Genomic DNA, 14,675 nt, shown 5'->3' with positions numbered 1-14,675 from the left:
TTGTCCATTTATGGGCTCCACGGCTAAATTAAGATTTAGATTACTTTTATCATGATTACATGGAACTAAAGTTAGTATGAGATTTCGAGAGGGTCGGTCGATGTATATCATAAAGATGTAGCATACTTTAGCACGATGTAAAAGGAATGATCCAATTTCTAAAGTTGATACTAATACGAGATCTTGAGAGGGCCAATGTGTATCCATCTTAATAACTTATGAACTTAATGATTTAATTAAATCTATTATATTATTATGATATTCTTATTAGTAAGGAATTCGTTTAGATATAAGATGCATTTGGACAAAACTCGCTTGATAAATCGTTTCGCTATATTATTAAAAAAATAACAATATTATAGCAATACTAATTAGAATATTAATCATATATGAAACACAAACAAAATTCATAATTTTACTTAATATTAAAATAATAATAATAATAATAATAATAATAATAATAATAAACATAAAATGATCACGAATGAAATTAAATATTTATACTGATATATGTTCGTTATGATATTGATCATAGTAATAATAATATTATTATTATTATTAATGATAATGATAATAATAATTTGATGATGATAAGGATATGATTTTTTTCTAAGCAAACTAAAAATTATAGTGAAAAATGTCTAAGTGGGGATAAGATAGTAAACCCAAAAAAGGAGGGAAAGGCACCCAAAGATGGATTGAGGGAAAGGAAAAGGATCCAGCCCAGCCGATCATGTTTCGCCACGTGGATACCTGGGGAGGCGCCAAAGGTCGTGCTGCGTCACATGCTTGACGATGCGTGCCTTTGGTATCGGTTCTCCTCGCCAGCTTTTGGTATTCCCCACCGAAACGTCATCTGTATATTTCTTAATAATAATAAAAAAAAGAATCATCTGAAATTATAATATATTTTGATAATCTATAAATTTCAATATCAATCATGTCTATCGTCTGTCGTTTATTTTAATTCATAAATCTTGATTTTGTTACTCGTAACAAATATATACATACATACATATATAACATATAACATAATACAAACATTTCTACCAAAATAGTAATTTGCTGAAGTAAACTTTTCTTGATTTACATATTACAATAAGTTCAAATTGGGAAATCTAATAACACAAAAAAAGATTAGGATTTAATTTAAATTTGTTGCAGAGCCAAAAGGATTACCAAAAATGTCTCAATAATACAGAAAATTAGTGAAAATGTTTTCTCACTAATTTATTAGGTGGTCGAATTCGATCAGATTGATGATAATACTTGATATAAATGTTAGTTAAATTCGAGAAGTCAGATGGCGCAAATTAGAAATTCAAGTGATTCAACTAAAAATTGTTCCACTGTTGAAGGAATAATCCAAAATTTACTAATAATCGGCGATAATTAGTTAAGGTGTAAGTCCAATCCTTGATGATTTGGAAGCGCATGAAGCCCATTAATCGGCGTCCTCCAATAGAAAGACGCCACGTTACCGCCGCAGGCTTTATTATTGGCGAGGGAGAAGAGAAAGAAGCCGCATGTTTTATATGTCACCGTTCATGGAATCCATGCAGAGAAAAGGAAGCAAACGCAAGATATAGCCCTCGAGCTTCTCCTGGACGCCGACAGGAATCTAACCAACCCAATAGCATTTGAGACAACTCAGATCACATCCCACTATAAAGCTTACCCACCACCTCCCCTTCCCCCCCTCTCTCTGCCCCATCGAGGTCTCGATCAAGATCTCCAACATATCTACGTATCTAACTGTTAGATTATAGCTTTTGTACATCTATTCTGAGTTCTTTTGGGATGAAAAAGGCCTTCGTCTACCTTCTTGTTGTTGTTTCAGGAAGTCAGAATTAGCTGAGAAGACAATGGCGCCGGTGAGCTTGCCTCCTGGTTTCCGGTTTCATCCCACCGACGAAGAGCTCATCGTTTACTACCTAAAAAGGAAGATTAATGGACGCATGATTGAGCTGGAGATCATTCCTGAGGTCGATCTCTACAAATGCGAGCCATGGGATTTACCAGGTACAAATATCTGGTTCCTTCCCGTTGTTCTTGAGAGTTCATGTGTCTTACAGAGATCAATCCTATGTTTGATCGAACTCCTCCATGTTAGAGATTTGCTTGACAAGCAAGCTGTTCAGGAAATGGATGGTCTCTGGGGCATCTCCTCAGCTGCACTTCATCCACCTGCATGCGATTCCTAGGTTGCTTCTCGAAGAGACCTTTCCCCATTCCCAGCCATGTAATACTCCATCATAACAAGATTCTGGGTTAGATTTGATGATCTTATACGTATATTTATCATTTAGCTTTCCTCAAAACAAAGTAGGTTAGGTTTTCACCTTCTTAAAGATAAAGAAGAACACTTTGTTCAAAGCCTATGGTAAAAACCTAGAGACCGAAAGTAACCTTGTGAGTATGATACTTATTTTCTGGACATAAAGTTAAAGGTTACTCGTACTTACTTTAAGATGAGATGAGATGAGACGATCAACCTCGTCCGCTCACTACATCTCCTATCTCCTTCACCTATGTTGCTTTAGATTTCCTTGTTCGGAAGGATACCATGCATGGATATTGTAATCATGTAGAAACCTCTCGATTAATTCACTCGAGTCAGAAGGTCAACAAGAGAGAACATTGCAAATTTAATGCCCGCCATTCCATCTCAGAGAAATCCTTTCTGCCAAGCAAGGATCTGGAGTGGTACTTCTTCAGCCCGCGGGATCGCAAGTACCCCAATGGATCGAGGACCAACCGAGCAACTCAGGCCGGGTATTGGAAAGCCACGGGGAAGGATCGTAAGGTGAACTCGCAGAGGCGCGCGGTGGGGATGAAGAAGACCCTCGTCTTCTACGGCGGACGAGCGCCGCATGGCTCTCGTACCGATTGGGTCATGCATGAGTACCGCCTCGACGAGAAGGAATGCGAGAACGCCGCTTCAGGCTTACAGGTATGTGTATATATAATACGTTACAGTATCAATCCACCGATCTCTCAGTCTTCTATCCTTCTTCTTCTTCTTCTTCTTCTTCTTCTTCTTCTTCTTCTTCTTCTTCTTCTTCTTCTTCTTCTTCTTCTTCTTCTTCTTCTTGTCTAACACTTCGTGGATTAAGGACGCATACGCTCTGTGCCGAGTGTTCAAGAAGACTGCGCCAGGCCCCAAGATCATCGAGCAATACGGTGCTCCTTACCAAGCTCATTCACAGTGGATCGATGGAGCGTTTCCGAACGATGCATGCTCATCGGTGATGATGCAGGGAGCTTCTCTTGATGCAACTACTCCAGTAGTTGGCAATCGGATGCCGCATGCAAGCGAACAAACTTTGGGTGGTGGAAGCTTCTCCTACACACCAACGAAGGTAGATATGGTGGTGCAGTGTGCGAGGGTGCAACACAGGCTCTCCTTGCCTCCATCGGAGGTGGAGGAGTTCCCTCATTTCATGCACCCTGGTAACTTTCTGGAAACCAGTAATCAAGTAGATACATTCCCACTGGTTAATAGCACTGACATGTGGGTTGGAACTAATCCCCATTTCGATGAGTTATCATCTCTCTTGGAGCTCGATAGAGGAGATGATGAACGCGGTACTCGGTTCTTTCAGCGAACTGGCTGTGTAAGTTCAGGCAACTTTGGGAAGCCTACGAAGCTTATCGAGATAAGTGATCTGGAAGAGGAGTTCAAGGAAGAGAAGAATGAAGTGGAGAACCTACGAGCTTTCGCAACCTTGCACCGTTGTGGATCGACAGAGGTAGGAGGAACTTAATTTCCAGCTGAAGCTACGTACGTTATCTTGGTCTTCTTCATCTTAAGATCGGTCTTGTTTGTTTCACAGATGGATGAGAGTAGTGCACTTCTTGATGGCATCGACGCCAAGCCCATCTTCTCGCAATCCCAACCAGATGAGTTCGCTGTTGGTTTCGTGGACATCGATCATGAGACAGACATGTTTGCTGCAACTACTCCTGAGTTTGATGCCTGCAACAAGGTGGAATTCAACCATGGCCTGTTCGTGTCGCATGCAGGGAAGACCAAGACGTTCTTCCACCATGTGGAGCCCTCCAAAAAGGTCAGCTTCCATTTGAATCCAACAGGAAGACAAGACGCTGTCGCTGAGACATCTGAGCTCGCCACCAAAGCAGGAGGTCGATTCTCGTTCTTCAGCAGGTTCAAGGCGTTCGTAAGAGACAAGCTCATGGGGAAAAGCTCCCTCTTAGGCAATGGAAGAAGAGTGAATGAAATGCTAGAGATTGTTGCAGTCCTGCGCACGTCCTGCGCTTATCTGGGAGACGCATCAGAGCAAACCATTTCAAGGAGACAAGCCATGAAAGAGGAAAGAGAGACTGCCTACTCCATGAACATGAAGAAGAAGAAGAAGAAGAAGAAGGCCAAGGAGACATGGAAATGTAGGGGGAGTGTGCAAGAGAGCAACATATGGTTTCCAGATGTCAGCATGCGAGGCATTTCCAGAATGTTTTTGCGTGGAAAACTGCCCTTTCTAGCATTTGCTTCGGGAGTCAACCACTGACTCTTGTCAGATCATAACCTTAGAACTTGGATATATTCATCGGTTACTTGTAACATGTAGAAAGATACTGATTCATGTTGCTTTGAATGCTAATGTATCTTAGTGAAATTGAAACTGTAACATGAATACTATGTTGATATTAAGAGTTCAGAGATTCTTGGTTGTCGACTCGGTCCACTGCGACTCCAATCCTTGCTCTGTTCTTTCTCTCGGACGGCAGGCGAGCGAAGTGACACGTTCGCCGTTGCATGGCCCTCACGCGCGCTCGCTGCTGTGGAACGCCACGCCACGCCACGCGGCCTGTTCTACGTCCTGTACGAGCAAGCACAAACGGGCTTCCCTCCGTCCGTGTAAACGTGAGTGCGTGGCGGAGAGCGACCGTGTCGAGGACAGGGCGTCCAACGGCTCGTGCGGCTGTGCCGTGTCGTCCACGGGCGGCGACGTCTGCAGGTGATTTCACGCACTGCATCACCCTCTCGTCTCCGCGAGAGGGGTCGTACGTGTTCGTCTAATTATCCCTTCGATCGGACGTGGGCAGGTACGCTTCGGTGGCTGTGGCGACAAGGAGCACTGCAGCTGCAACCCCTGCGGGTGCGGGAGAGCGGCCTGCACGTGTGGGCCGGGTTGCACGTGCATTGCGTGTGGGACCGCCGCTTGAGCTCGAAACAGGTGGCTCGTTGCATCAGTTAAATGTTGGCTTTAAAGCTCTGTGCTGCACTGTAAGATGGAATAAAATGATGCAATGTTTCTTAATACTTGATGTTAATGTTCTATTGATTGGTCGGTAAAACAGTGAATTATCAATTCAAGAACATGTCTAAATATAGATGTTAACTATAATGATGTATCTTCGAAGAATGCAATATATCATATATAATAGAACTAAAATATAAATAGAGAACATAATTATCTATATACAACTCTCCCATCCTGGCCCGGTTCGGACCGGGCCGGCCCAGAAAAAATAGGCCGATGGAACACGCGTGCGTGCTATAAAATGGGAATTAGGGTTCGTGTTCCCCCTCACGGGCAGAAAGAAGCGGCTAATCGACTCCTTTGCTCTCGATCAATCGCCGCCGAAGAGCGCACCATCGTGGGAGCCATGTATGGGTCGAGAGGGTAAGCCTAGAAACCCCAGCTATAATGCTTTTTTGGAGGCAAGATTCGCGCTTTTGCCTTCCGGTAGATGTTTCCTTCTTTTTCTTGCTCGCTTTTCGGAGGCTTCTCCTGTGTTTCTTGAAATATTTGGGTTTTGGCATTGATTGAAATCGATTTGAGTGCGAAATCCTTTCTTTTATTCGTTTTCTTGAAGACCTTGGCTGAGGCCCCCGTGAGGGCTTTGCTTACCTTCCTTTGATCTGATGTTGTTGAGACACTTGGATTTGAGTTTCTCTATATTGAGTCACTTCAAATGGAAAAGATAGAAACTTGAGCAAATTCGCGTCGGAATCATTTGATTGGTGTCAGAGCGATCTCGCTTATCGAACTTCTCAATATATGTGCTATTATAATCTAGTCATGTGCTAGTAGTATAAAGGAATATGCCTACATGGTTGTGGCTTTTACATAAAGAAGGAAGAACATGTAACTTCATTTATTTATTTTTATGATTGAAATGTTATTTTAGTCAATGATAATCATAGACTGGGTTGCATAATCAAATCAGTTTAGATGCATAATAATGACTGAATATACATGGTACAAGCAAATGTGAAGGATGGAAATTGATATAATCTTGAGCTTGGATTTATTTTTCTTTAAGAGAAAATAGTTTCCTTTGTATGTTTCCTTTTTTCTTTTTTCTTTTTTTGGTTTCTTTTAGTCAGAGGAGGGTGTAAAGGGAGTCTAATCTACAAATATTAGTGTGGGAGTTATTTTAGATTGACAGTTTCCAAGTCATTCAAGATCTTGTGATTCTAGACATATTGAAAACATACGAGGAGAGTACTCATAAATATTGCTTTATTTGCATGTCTCACTGAATATAACTCGTAACAAAGCATCTTTAATTATTTTTCGGATGTAGGAGGTGATATCTACTAAAAGCACTTGCACTCTGGGAAGAAAATGCCTGGGGCTTCAATTTGGCTAAAATTCACTACAGTTATTAGTAAAATTTGCTCCAGTGGTCAGATAGGCATCTTAAAAAAATTCGTGTGGGGGGATTTGTGGTTGGTGGCTTTTGTATGTGTTCTCTTATTTTCATTTTGTGCTAGCTTGCGGTTTACATTAATTTAATGCCGAATACATGAACTAATTCATCCAACTGATTTATCTTATTGTTATCCGATGACCTGTTGTTTCTCGTTCATTAATCATTTTAATTTCCATTAGTAAATTCTGTTTGATAGATAAGGCATGATTGCCAAGTTTCTCGCAATATTCAAATAGAAATATTCATTCTAAGGACCAAATTGTTGTTCTCTAACTGCCCTAGCGGTTTCTGTTTTCTTAGTTTCTCTAGATTGTAAAAGCTTCCGAGTAATTTGACCCCTCATTTTTAAGTGATGTGTGTGTGTGTTTGTGTTTTTTTGCTCTTTTTGTTTTTATTTGCATGTGATTTGTTTCCCTTGGATTACTAGCACTAGAAGCACATCAATTCTTAACCTTTAGAGATTTTTTATATAACGGCTAGAAAAATTATAAATGCATAAATTATGGTTTAGATTTTAATGTTATGATACAAGAATAAAGTTAAATATAAGCTGGGTAAGGCCTTAATAAATGTGGGGATTGAGCGACGGGGGTGTTTTCTCCTTGGGTTGTTGAATTATGTGAAGGGCAATGTTGGGGAGCGGGGGGGGTTCGGACGGGTACGATGGGACAAAGAGGCCAAGAATGATGGAATCAAATCCCTACTTCGCAGTGAGCAGCGGCTTTGCTATGGATGGATACGAGGTTGGCTCAAAGAGGTCAAGATTGATGGATTCAAGTCCCTATTTCTCGGTGGGAGGTATTGGCAGCTCCTACCAGTCTTTTGGTAGCAGTTTCAATGGAGGATTTGGCAGCATGCACTCCTTCCCAGTGGTCCGACTGAGAGGCCTTCCGTTCAACTGTGATGACCTGGACATCATCAAGTTCTTTATGGGTCTGGATATTGTGGATTGTCTGCTTGTTAACAAGAGTGGGCGTTTCTCTGGAGATGCATTCGTTGTCTTTTCATCACCCATGCAGGCTGAGTTTGCCCTGCAAAGGGATAGGCAGAACATGGGCCGCAGGTACATCGAAGTCTTCCGGTGCAGCAAACAAGACTATTACCGTGCAGTTGCTACGGAGGTTAACAGTGGTGGCTGGGCCTTTGAGGATGAGTATCACCAAGATGCCCCACCTGTCCGTGTGAAGAAATCATACGAGGACAAGGACAAGATGGAGTACACTGAAGTCCTAAAGCTTCGTGGTCTTCCTTACTCTGTTACCAAGTCTGATATAGTTGACTTCTTCGAGGAATTTGAGCTGAGCGAGGACAAAGTACACATTGCTTATCGCCTGGATGGGAAAGCCACAGGTGAGGCATTGGTGGAGTTCCCATCCGTGGAGGTGGCAAAGAAGGCTATGTGCAAGGACAAGATGACGATCGGCTCAAGGTACGTTGAGCTTTTCCCGTCGACACCGGACGAGGCAAGGAAGGCTGAATCTAGGTCCAGAGAATTGAATCAATAAACATGAGTAATGTTAGAGCTGGATTTTTCGTTCTCACTTTTTTTTTTTCCTTCTGGGGTCATTGGTTCTTCCTTTGTCTGTATTGGGTATTAGCTTCAGTGATATGCTTTATTCTCGGTACTGAAACTTGTATCATGAAGCTGATGACACACTGCACATCATAGAAGTGTACAATATTTGCTAATGGCCTTGGAAAGCAGGAACCACCGGTGCATCAGAGCACACCCCCCACTTCGTCTCATGTGTGCTAGGTAGGTACACTTGCATGTGTTCTTGATGACATATAGATTAGCTGTACTACGTGAATCTCTCTTTTGGTGAAGTTTATGGTAAACCACTTGCTGCTTGTTTTGTTGTCTATCTCCTGAGTTCATCCTATGTTGTTCCATCTCCTTTTTGTGATCCAAGTGTCTGGCGTCACGAGGCTTGTATCAGACGGTGCATATCAAGCACTGTAGCTGTCGGATCAGTAAACATCATCGATGCCATATCGTCCACAGAGCATGGCATTTCCGAACACCTCACAAGAGCACACGCCATGATAGCACTGAATTCACTGGAAAGAAATGATGCAACAGGGTACATCTAACGACGTACAGTAACCATCTCGCTTTGACTCAAACATCCTCTATCATATCTGATTCGGCATGCAGTCTTCTCTCTCTCTCTCTCTCTCCTTATCAAGAGTTGTAATAACAAAGATAGCTTATCATGCCATTTTCTAGAGTACCCAGTGTCAGAAACAAACTGACCAATTATTCATCCAACTTTTGATCGACTACAATTGTTCCACGTGGTACTGAAAGACATGCTCCTTCCAGTTGCTATTTTCGATATACCTCTCGTAGAAGCTAACCTCGCCGCTTGTTTTAACCGATAATGCACCCATGTTTCGCGTTCCGTAAAGTCCCTGTGATGGTGTCAAAACATTGGAATGACTGAATCAAATGCTCTGAGTGCAGTAACAAAGCAGTATATCTGGTTTCTTACCTGCTCTCTGTGTGTCTCTATGAAGATTGAGCTGACTTCCAACTCCCACTCAGGACTGCAGCCAGTCATTGGTAACATATTTCTCTCAGCCTTTGTTTTGTCACACATCAGCTTTTTGACAATGTCCTTCATGCAGAGTTCCTCATCCCTGCAACTCGCTAGTGCTTCGCTGAAACCCTTGCGCAATCTTTCTGCCTGCAAAGAAAACAAAATGATTGGTACAAATGTTGGTTTTGATGTCGAGCGAGTTATTCAGGTGATTTAGAATCACTAACTTCAACAAATAGTATGCCAATTTTTTTAAGAAAGAAGACTGATTGCATAATTTTCAGTAGTAAGGTCACATGTGAAAACCACAGGTGTTAGCTGATCGATTGTGATAAATATAAGATGGCATTCCAAAAGCTTTGCATAATCAACTTATTGTGAACTCAATCATTCAAATTTGACATACCATTGCAGAAAGCAAAGGTGGACATAACTGCTGCGAGAAACTCGCAACTTGTTAACCCCAAAAACAGTATCCCATTGACAACATACCTTTACTTTTACAACTAGAGATCTAGAAAAGAAATTCCCCTTCATGAAGAATGAACCAGAGAATGGTTTGCCTTCATTTTTGTTAACATGATGCTTTTACCAGCTTTCATTTCTTTTACAGATTAATGGTTTGGACCTTCTGGCTTCTACTACATGGAATCCTCAGGACCCCAAATAAAATTTCAGATATCCTATTGAAAATTGAAAGATAGAAAGTTGCACAAGTTGTCCTGGGCCTCAACAATTGATGAAAGTTGTATACAGTCGACTGATGAGTAAAGAACCAATTAATAACTTTTCTTCATCATTGCATAAATATAATATCATCTTGTGCATCCCTAGAGAAATAAACCTGAAAAAATACCATTGGCTAACTAATAACTTAACATGCAGTAGCGAGATGTTCTCACACAGAAATTAACTTATACTTAATTATCATGCACATTAGGAACCTAGATCGTCGTTGAGGCTAATGCTAATCCCATACTCATCCACCTTCAGAAAGCAAATGAAAAATACCAGAATCAGATGGCCATTTGACACATTGCTGAGACTTGGAAAGCTTCGCGAGTTCATAATAATAGCTTTTTTAGTTACAAAGTATCTGACAACTAAATTATATTGATATGACTACTATTGTTGTGCCGATGGTACAAGTCAATAAGACTAACATTCTTTGAAATGTATAGAACTATGAAAGGAACACAAAAAACAAGATATATAATAGGTACCCTTCGGCACAATAAAAATAGCATTAAAAAAGGTTCGAAGGAATGGGCATCTAATCAAGGTGACAAGAGCATAATCACCATTGATTCAGATTCCCAACAAATGTTCCAGCACGATATGTAATTCAGAGTGTCACATTACTTCACCATATATTTGCTTTATTCCATGTTAAGACAAGCAGGGTAAGAGGAATTTTAATAAAATGCTAGAAAAATGTGCATGGCAACTAATAATACCCTTTCACACTTCACACTTAACAATGCTCAGCAGAAATGAAATTAAGGAGAACTCCTCTGAGTAGAGGTTTAGCATTTAAGAAATGTTTTTTATAGTTTGGATCCACATTTTAAAGTAAAAAGTATGCTGTTCTTGACATGTTGCGATCTGAACTTACTTGTGAAAGATAAAGGAAGAGAACATAAATATATTTGAAGAAAAAAAAATGCTGATTGCAATGACAAATGTTCCAAAACAAATGAATTAATGCACCTCAGTGAAATGCCTACCTTGGGCCAAGGAGAATCTAAATTTGCATTTGAAAGTACATGGATACCAGGGAGAACTTCCAGAAGAGAAACAGGTTTTCCTTTTGGCCTGTTGGAGATATAGAACATGGATTTTGTGCAAAGATCAGCCACTATCAGATTAAAGCCATTATATTGATCAGCTTCCTTGACTATTTCCTCTGCAAACTCTGAAGGGCATTTTGTGCTCTACACCAAAGAAACAGAAGGGAAAATTTTTGAGTGAGCCTAAAAGCACAGGCAAAGGTTACTGTTCAATGGTTACAGAAAGATCTAAAATTGACTGTAAGAAGATTCACTGTACAAGAACACGATATCAGTAGAAAAAAATTATGAAATGCATACGATGCAAAAATAAACATAAAAACACAATAGACACTTTTGTTAGAACGGATTTTTAAGGAACGTGTTGTACAGATAAAAGGAGTTTGTGATAGAAACTTAGTAGTAAAATTTTGTATCAGAACAAGAGATATTGAATGTAAAGTGTGCATGCCACCTCAAACGGGATTAGAGGATCAGTCAAAAAGAAATTGCAAAGAAAATTAAGACAGAATTATCCAAGAAAATATTTGTTAATGAAAACTTAACATTCAATTATCTGGGTTAGCTCTTCAAATGAAGTTTTGAACTTTGGATTGCTTCAAAGATTGATTGGAGTGCATCTTTTGCTCTTAAAAACATTCAAGTTGACTAACTAGTTAAACCTTACTTCAAAATATTGGAATGAATCACCGAGCCTATGAATGTATTGTGCTGCAGCTACTTTCATACTATTTGAAGAAGTTCTCGCTGTAACCTAAAAGAGCTGCCTCAAAGTAAGGCTTGGCATACTGTCTTGTATGAGACACCAAAATGGTGATAAATAATGCAAGCTTCTGTTGCAAACTTCGAAAATTCAAGGGTTTATCAGGTGCATTTGGTTGGTATAGAATTTTCTTGCTGATTTTGGATAATAGCATTACCATGGCTACCAATCATATACATCGAGGACAATGGTCTCTTTGATGTCAGTATGATCCTATTCCTTCTCCAAACCCCAAAGGGTCTTAGGCAGTTATTCTCCTAGAATTTCCTACTTGGGCTCACAAAAGATACATCTTGTGGTCTTCAACTGCTTCATCTTGAAGAAACATTAAAATTTTTAAATGCTCAAGACATCATTTGGCCCTTCATTCCCTCGATATACAAAATACGTACATATAAGTATAAATTTCCACACCCATCATGCTCTGACAGATGGAAGGCTCCCGTGAAGATGCATGCCAGAACAGATGCAGGATATGATATGCATCCCTATTTGCCATACTAGAGAGGAGCCAAACCCACCCTAAGAGGATGAAACATCAGAACTATTCGAGTACGTTATTAAAAGGATGATCTCATGAAGATTTTTCTGGAGCTTCCTCTGTTTAGCATCTAAAACCTTTGTTTATGTTTGCATATTGTACACAGATAAATCGGCCAATATGCTCTTAGAACCAACAGTTCGATTTTGGCATTAGCAATAATGTAAATTATCGAAAAATTTAAATCTCGAGACGTAATCAGTTAAAACAGAATGTTCATCCACATTTGAAGTGATTACCACATACCCAAGGAAACCAAAAGGCAGGACCTTTGGATGGAGAGAAACTGAACTATGGATCAGTGATATAACCAATTGTGACAAAACCCTAGATCAGAAAACTAAAAGATATGAAGCAGGAGTAATAGGCTTTGATTGGAACCATTACAGAAATGTGAAGTACCTCCAAGAACCTCTTTGGCAATTCTCCCCTCGACCTCGAACCGGACCAAGGGTCAGGCTCCCTAAAGTTCGTCAGAAAGGCCACCTTTCCATCCCTGGTGCATCCCATCCACGTACCCCCTCCCAGTTCATCTCTCCCCCCCAATATCGCCTGACCGTCACCGTCCCCCCACCACCCCACTGGTTTTGTAGGCCTGTCATCATGTTCGATCAAACCAATCACAATCATGTCATCAAATTTCCGGCGAAATTCCCTCGCAAAGTGAACAATCGAAGCCAACAACCAATGAAAAGATACATTTTATGCAAAGAAAGAGAGAATCGAGATTGCGATCGGCATGCCTGTCATGGAATTCGTCTCTGTTGAGGAGGAGGAGGAGTTGGTAGGCAGGATGAGATTGCCACGCCCATGCAGCTATGCACATGCTCGCGGCCACAACCCTTCCCCCCCACCCGACCACGCCTCACTTCAATCCCCAAATCCCAGTAGATACGGGGGAGCAAATGACCGGCATGGACATTCATCATCGGCTTGCTTGGACTCTTTAGCAGCGTACGCGTGTCTTGATGGAGTGCCCCTTGAAAGTCAACGAGATACACAGTACCGTTGACCGAGGCGATCCCTCCTTTCCTATGAGATTGTTGCAAGGTATTGAATTATATCGATTCTTTAGTAAAAGGCGAAATAATAGTTTTCTTTGTGATTATTTATTTTATATAAATGATAAAACGATGAATACGAGATTCAAACTCTTATTTAGTTAATTATTGAAAATAACTAATAAGGTTTACGATGAAATTTAGAAATCGATCACTTATCCAATTTAAGTAGAAAAATATTAACGACAAATATGCGATTGAGTTTAGTAGCTCAGGAAATCTTTAAATTAGAATTAAATCGATTTATTTTTAAAAAAATATATTAATTCAGTTTGGTTTGGATTTGATTATATTTATGCAATTAACATTGAGATATAATTTCACATCAAGATGGAAAAAATGATTGAATTTATGTTTGTAATCGATCGATCATGCATTAGGGTTCAGACTTAGACTCATACTCAATTAGTCCTATATTATCAAATGTCTAAAATTTTTACCCTGTTTGGCTAAATTATTTTTATCTACATTTAACTCTACAAATCTTCAATGGAATATCTAAATTCTTTTGCTTTAATTCTTGAATCCATCACTCTAATTTTTCTTTAATGAACTTTGCTTTCATAGTGAATCTTCAAAGCATAAACTTATTTGGTGATTCTTATGGGCCATCATTAAGCCCTTACACCATAGCTTTCGGGCCTAATTGGATTAACCTACAGTTGCATGAGGGATCCATGGAGGCTTGTTTTGTTCAAGAACATGCATGAAGAGTTAGACATTTAACATCCCTTGTTTAGGTTGAGAAACATTGTGATATAATAATTATGAAATATTATTTTTGAAAAAAAATGGAATTATGTTAATCAATGATTATACATGGGGAAAAATACTATGAAATAACTTCATTTTCTATATACAATAGGAAAATATATATAAATCTCTAATAGTTAAATTACATGTGGAAGCATATTATGAAGTGACTCTTTGTTCTATATAAAGGGGGTAAAAAAAGGGGAAAACTATGAAGTCATGAGCCACATTTGCATTAACATGTGCTATATAATTAAATTAATATGCAATTTAGTCATATAAAATAGCACTTAAAAGGTTAGCAAAGTGGACAATACTTTTAATGAATCAGCCAGTTCTAATTGTGTCACAAATTAAATCACACATGAATAAATATCATAAATTAAAGGGCTAAATCATCCTAATCTCTTTAAATCCGTTCAATATGTGCATTTTCCATTGTTGATATAAAATTATTCTTTTCCTAAACTACACCATAAATATAGCAAAGAAAGGGCACTTGTGGAAGGCATCGACGATGGTTGGACAGTACACCAAGCA

The 14,675-nt window shown here is 39.7% G+C and overlaps 3 protein-coding genes across 4 annotated transcripts; 2 read left to right on the top strand and 1 right to left on the bottom strand.

The window, feature by feature from the left end:
* The first annotated feature begins 1,698 nt into the window (after positions 1 to 1,698).
* On the top strand, positions 1,699 to 4,631 carry LOC135652466 (NAC domain-containing protein 54-like). The gene is made up of 4 exons (XM_065173408.1): positions 1,699 to 2,022; positions 2,673 to 2,953; positions 3,117 to 3,752; positions 3,837 to 4,631. Exons 1-4 carry the CDS (start codon positions 1,866 to 1,868, stop codon positions 4,527 to 4,529), a joined length of 1,767 nt encoding a protein of 588 aa, XP_065029480.1. The 5' UTR covers positions 1,699 to 1,865; the 3' UTR covers positions 4,530 to 4,631.
* A 910-nt stretch (positions 4,632 to 5,541) lies between these two features.
* LOC103971665 (uncharacterized) lies at positions 5,542 to 8,373 on the top strand. Of its 2 annotated transcripts, none has more exons than XM_009385744.3 (2): positions 5,542 to 5,648; positions 7,396 to 8,373. In XM_009385744.3, exons 1-2 carry the CDS (start codon positions 5,636 to 5,638, stop codon positions 8,187 to 8,189), a joined length of 807 nt encoding a protein of 268 aa, XP_009384019.1. In that variant the 5' UTR covers positions 5,542 to 5,635; the 3' UTR covers positions 8,190 to 8,373. The 2 variants fall into 2 exon arrangements, with proteins under 2 accessions (XP_009384019.1, XP_009384016.1); XM_009385741.3 differs by having other exon boundaries at positions 5,561 to 5,648; positions 7,310 to 8,373.
* Positions 8,374 to 8,715: 342 nt separating this feature from the next.
* On the bottom strand, positions 8,716 to 13,204 carry LOC103971664 (uncharacterized). Its single transcript, XM_009385740.3, has 5 exons — positions 13,065 to 13,204; positions 12,724 to 12,916; positions 10,955 to 11,161; positions 9,180 to 9,374; positions 8,716 to 9,099 (listed from the first exon to the last, which is right to left on the bottom strand). Exons 1-5 carry the CDS (start codon positions 13,145 to 13,147, stop codon positions 8,968 to 8,970), a joined length of 810 nt encoding a protein of 269 aa, XP_009384015.2. The 5' UTR covers positions 13,148 to 13,204; the 3' UTR covers positions 8,716 to 8,967.
* Between the last annotated feature and the right edge of the window lie 1,471 nt (positions 13,205 to 14,675).

Source organism: Musa acuminata, chromosome BXJ3-11 (assembly GCF_036884655.1).
Source record: "Musa acuminata AAA Group cultivar baxijiao chromosome BXJ3-11, Cavendish_Baxijiao_AAA, whole genome shotgun sequence".
NCBI lineage: Eukaryota > Viridiplantae > Streptophyta > Magnoliopsida > Zingiberales > Musaceae > Musa > Musa acuminata.
This window is presented reverse-complemented; position numbering and strand designations above follow the sequence as displayed.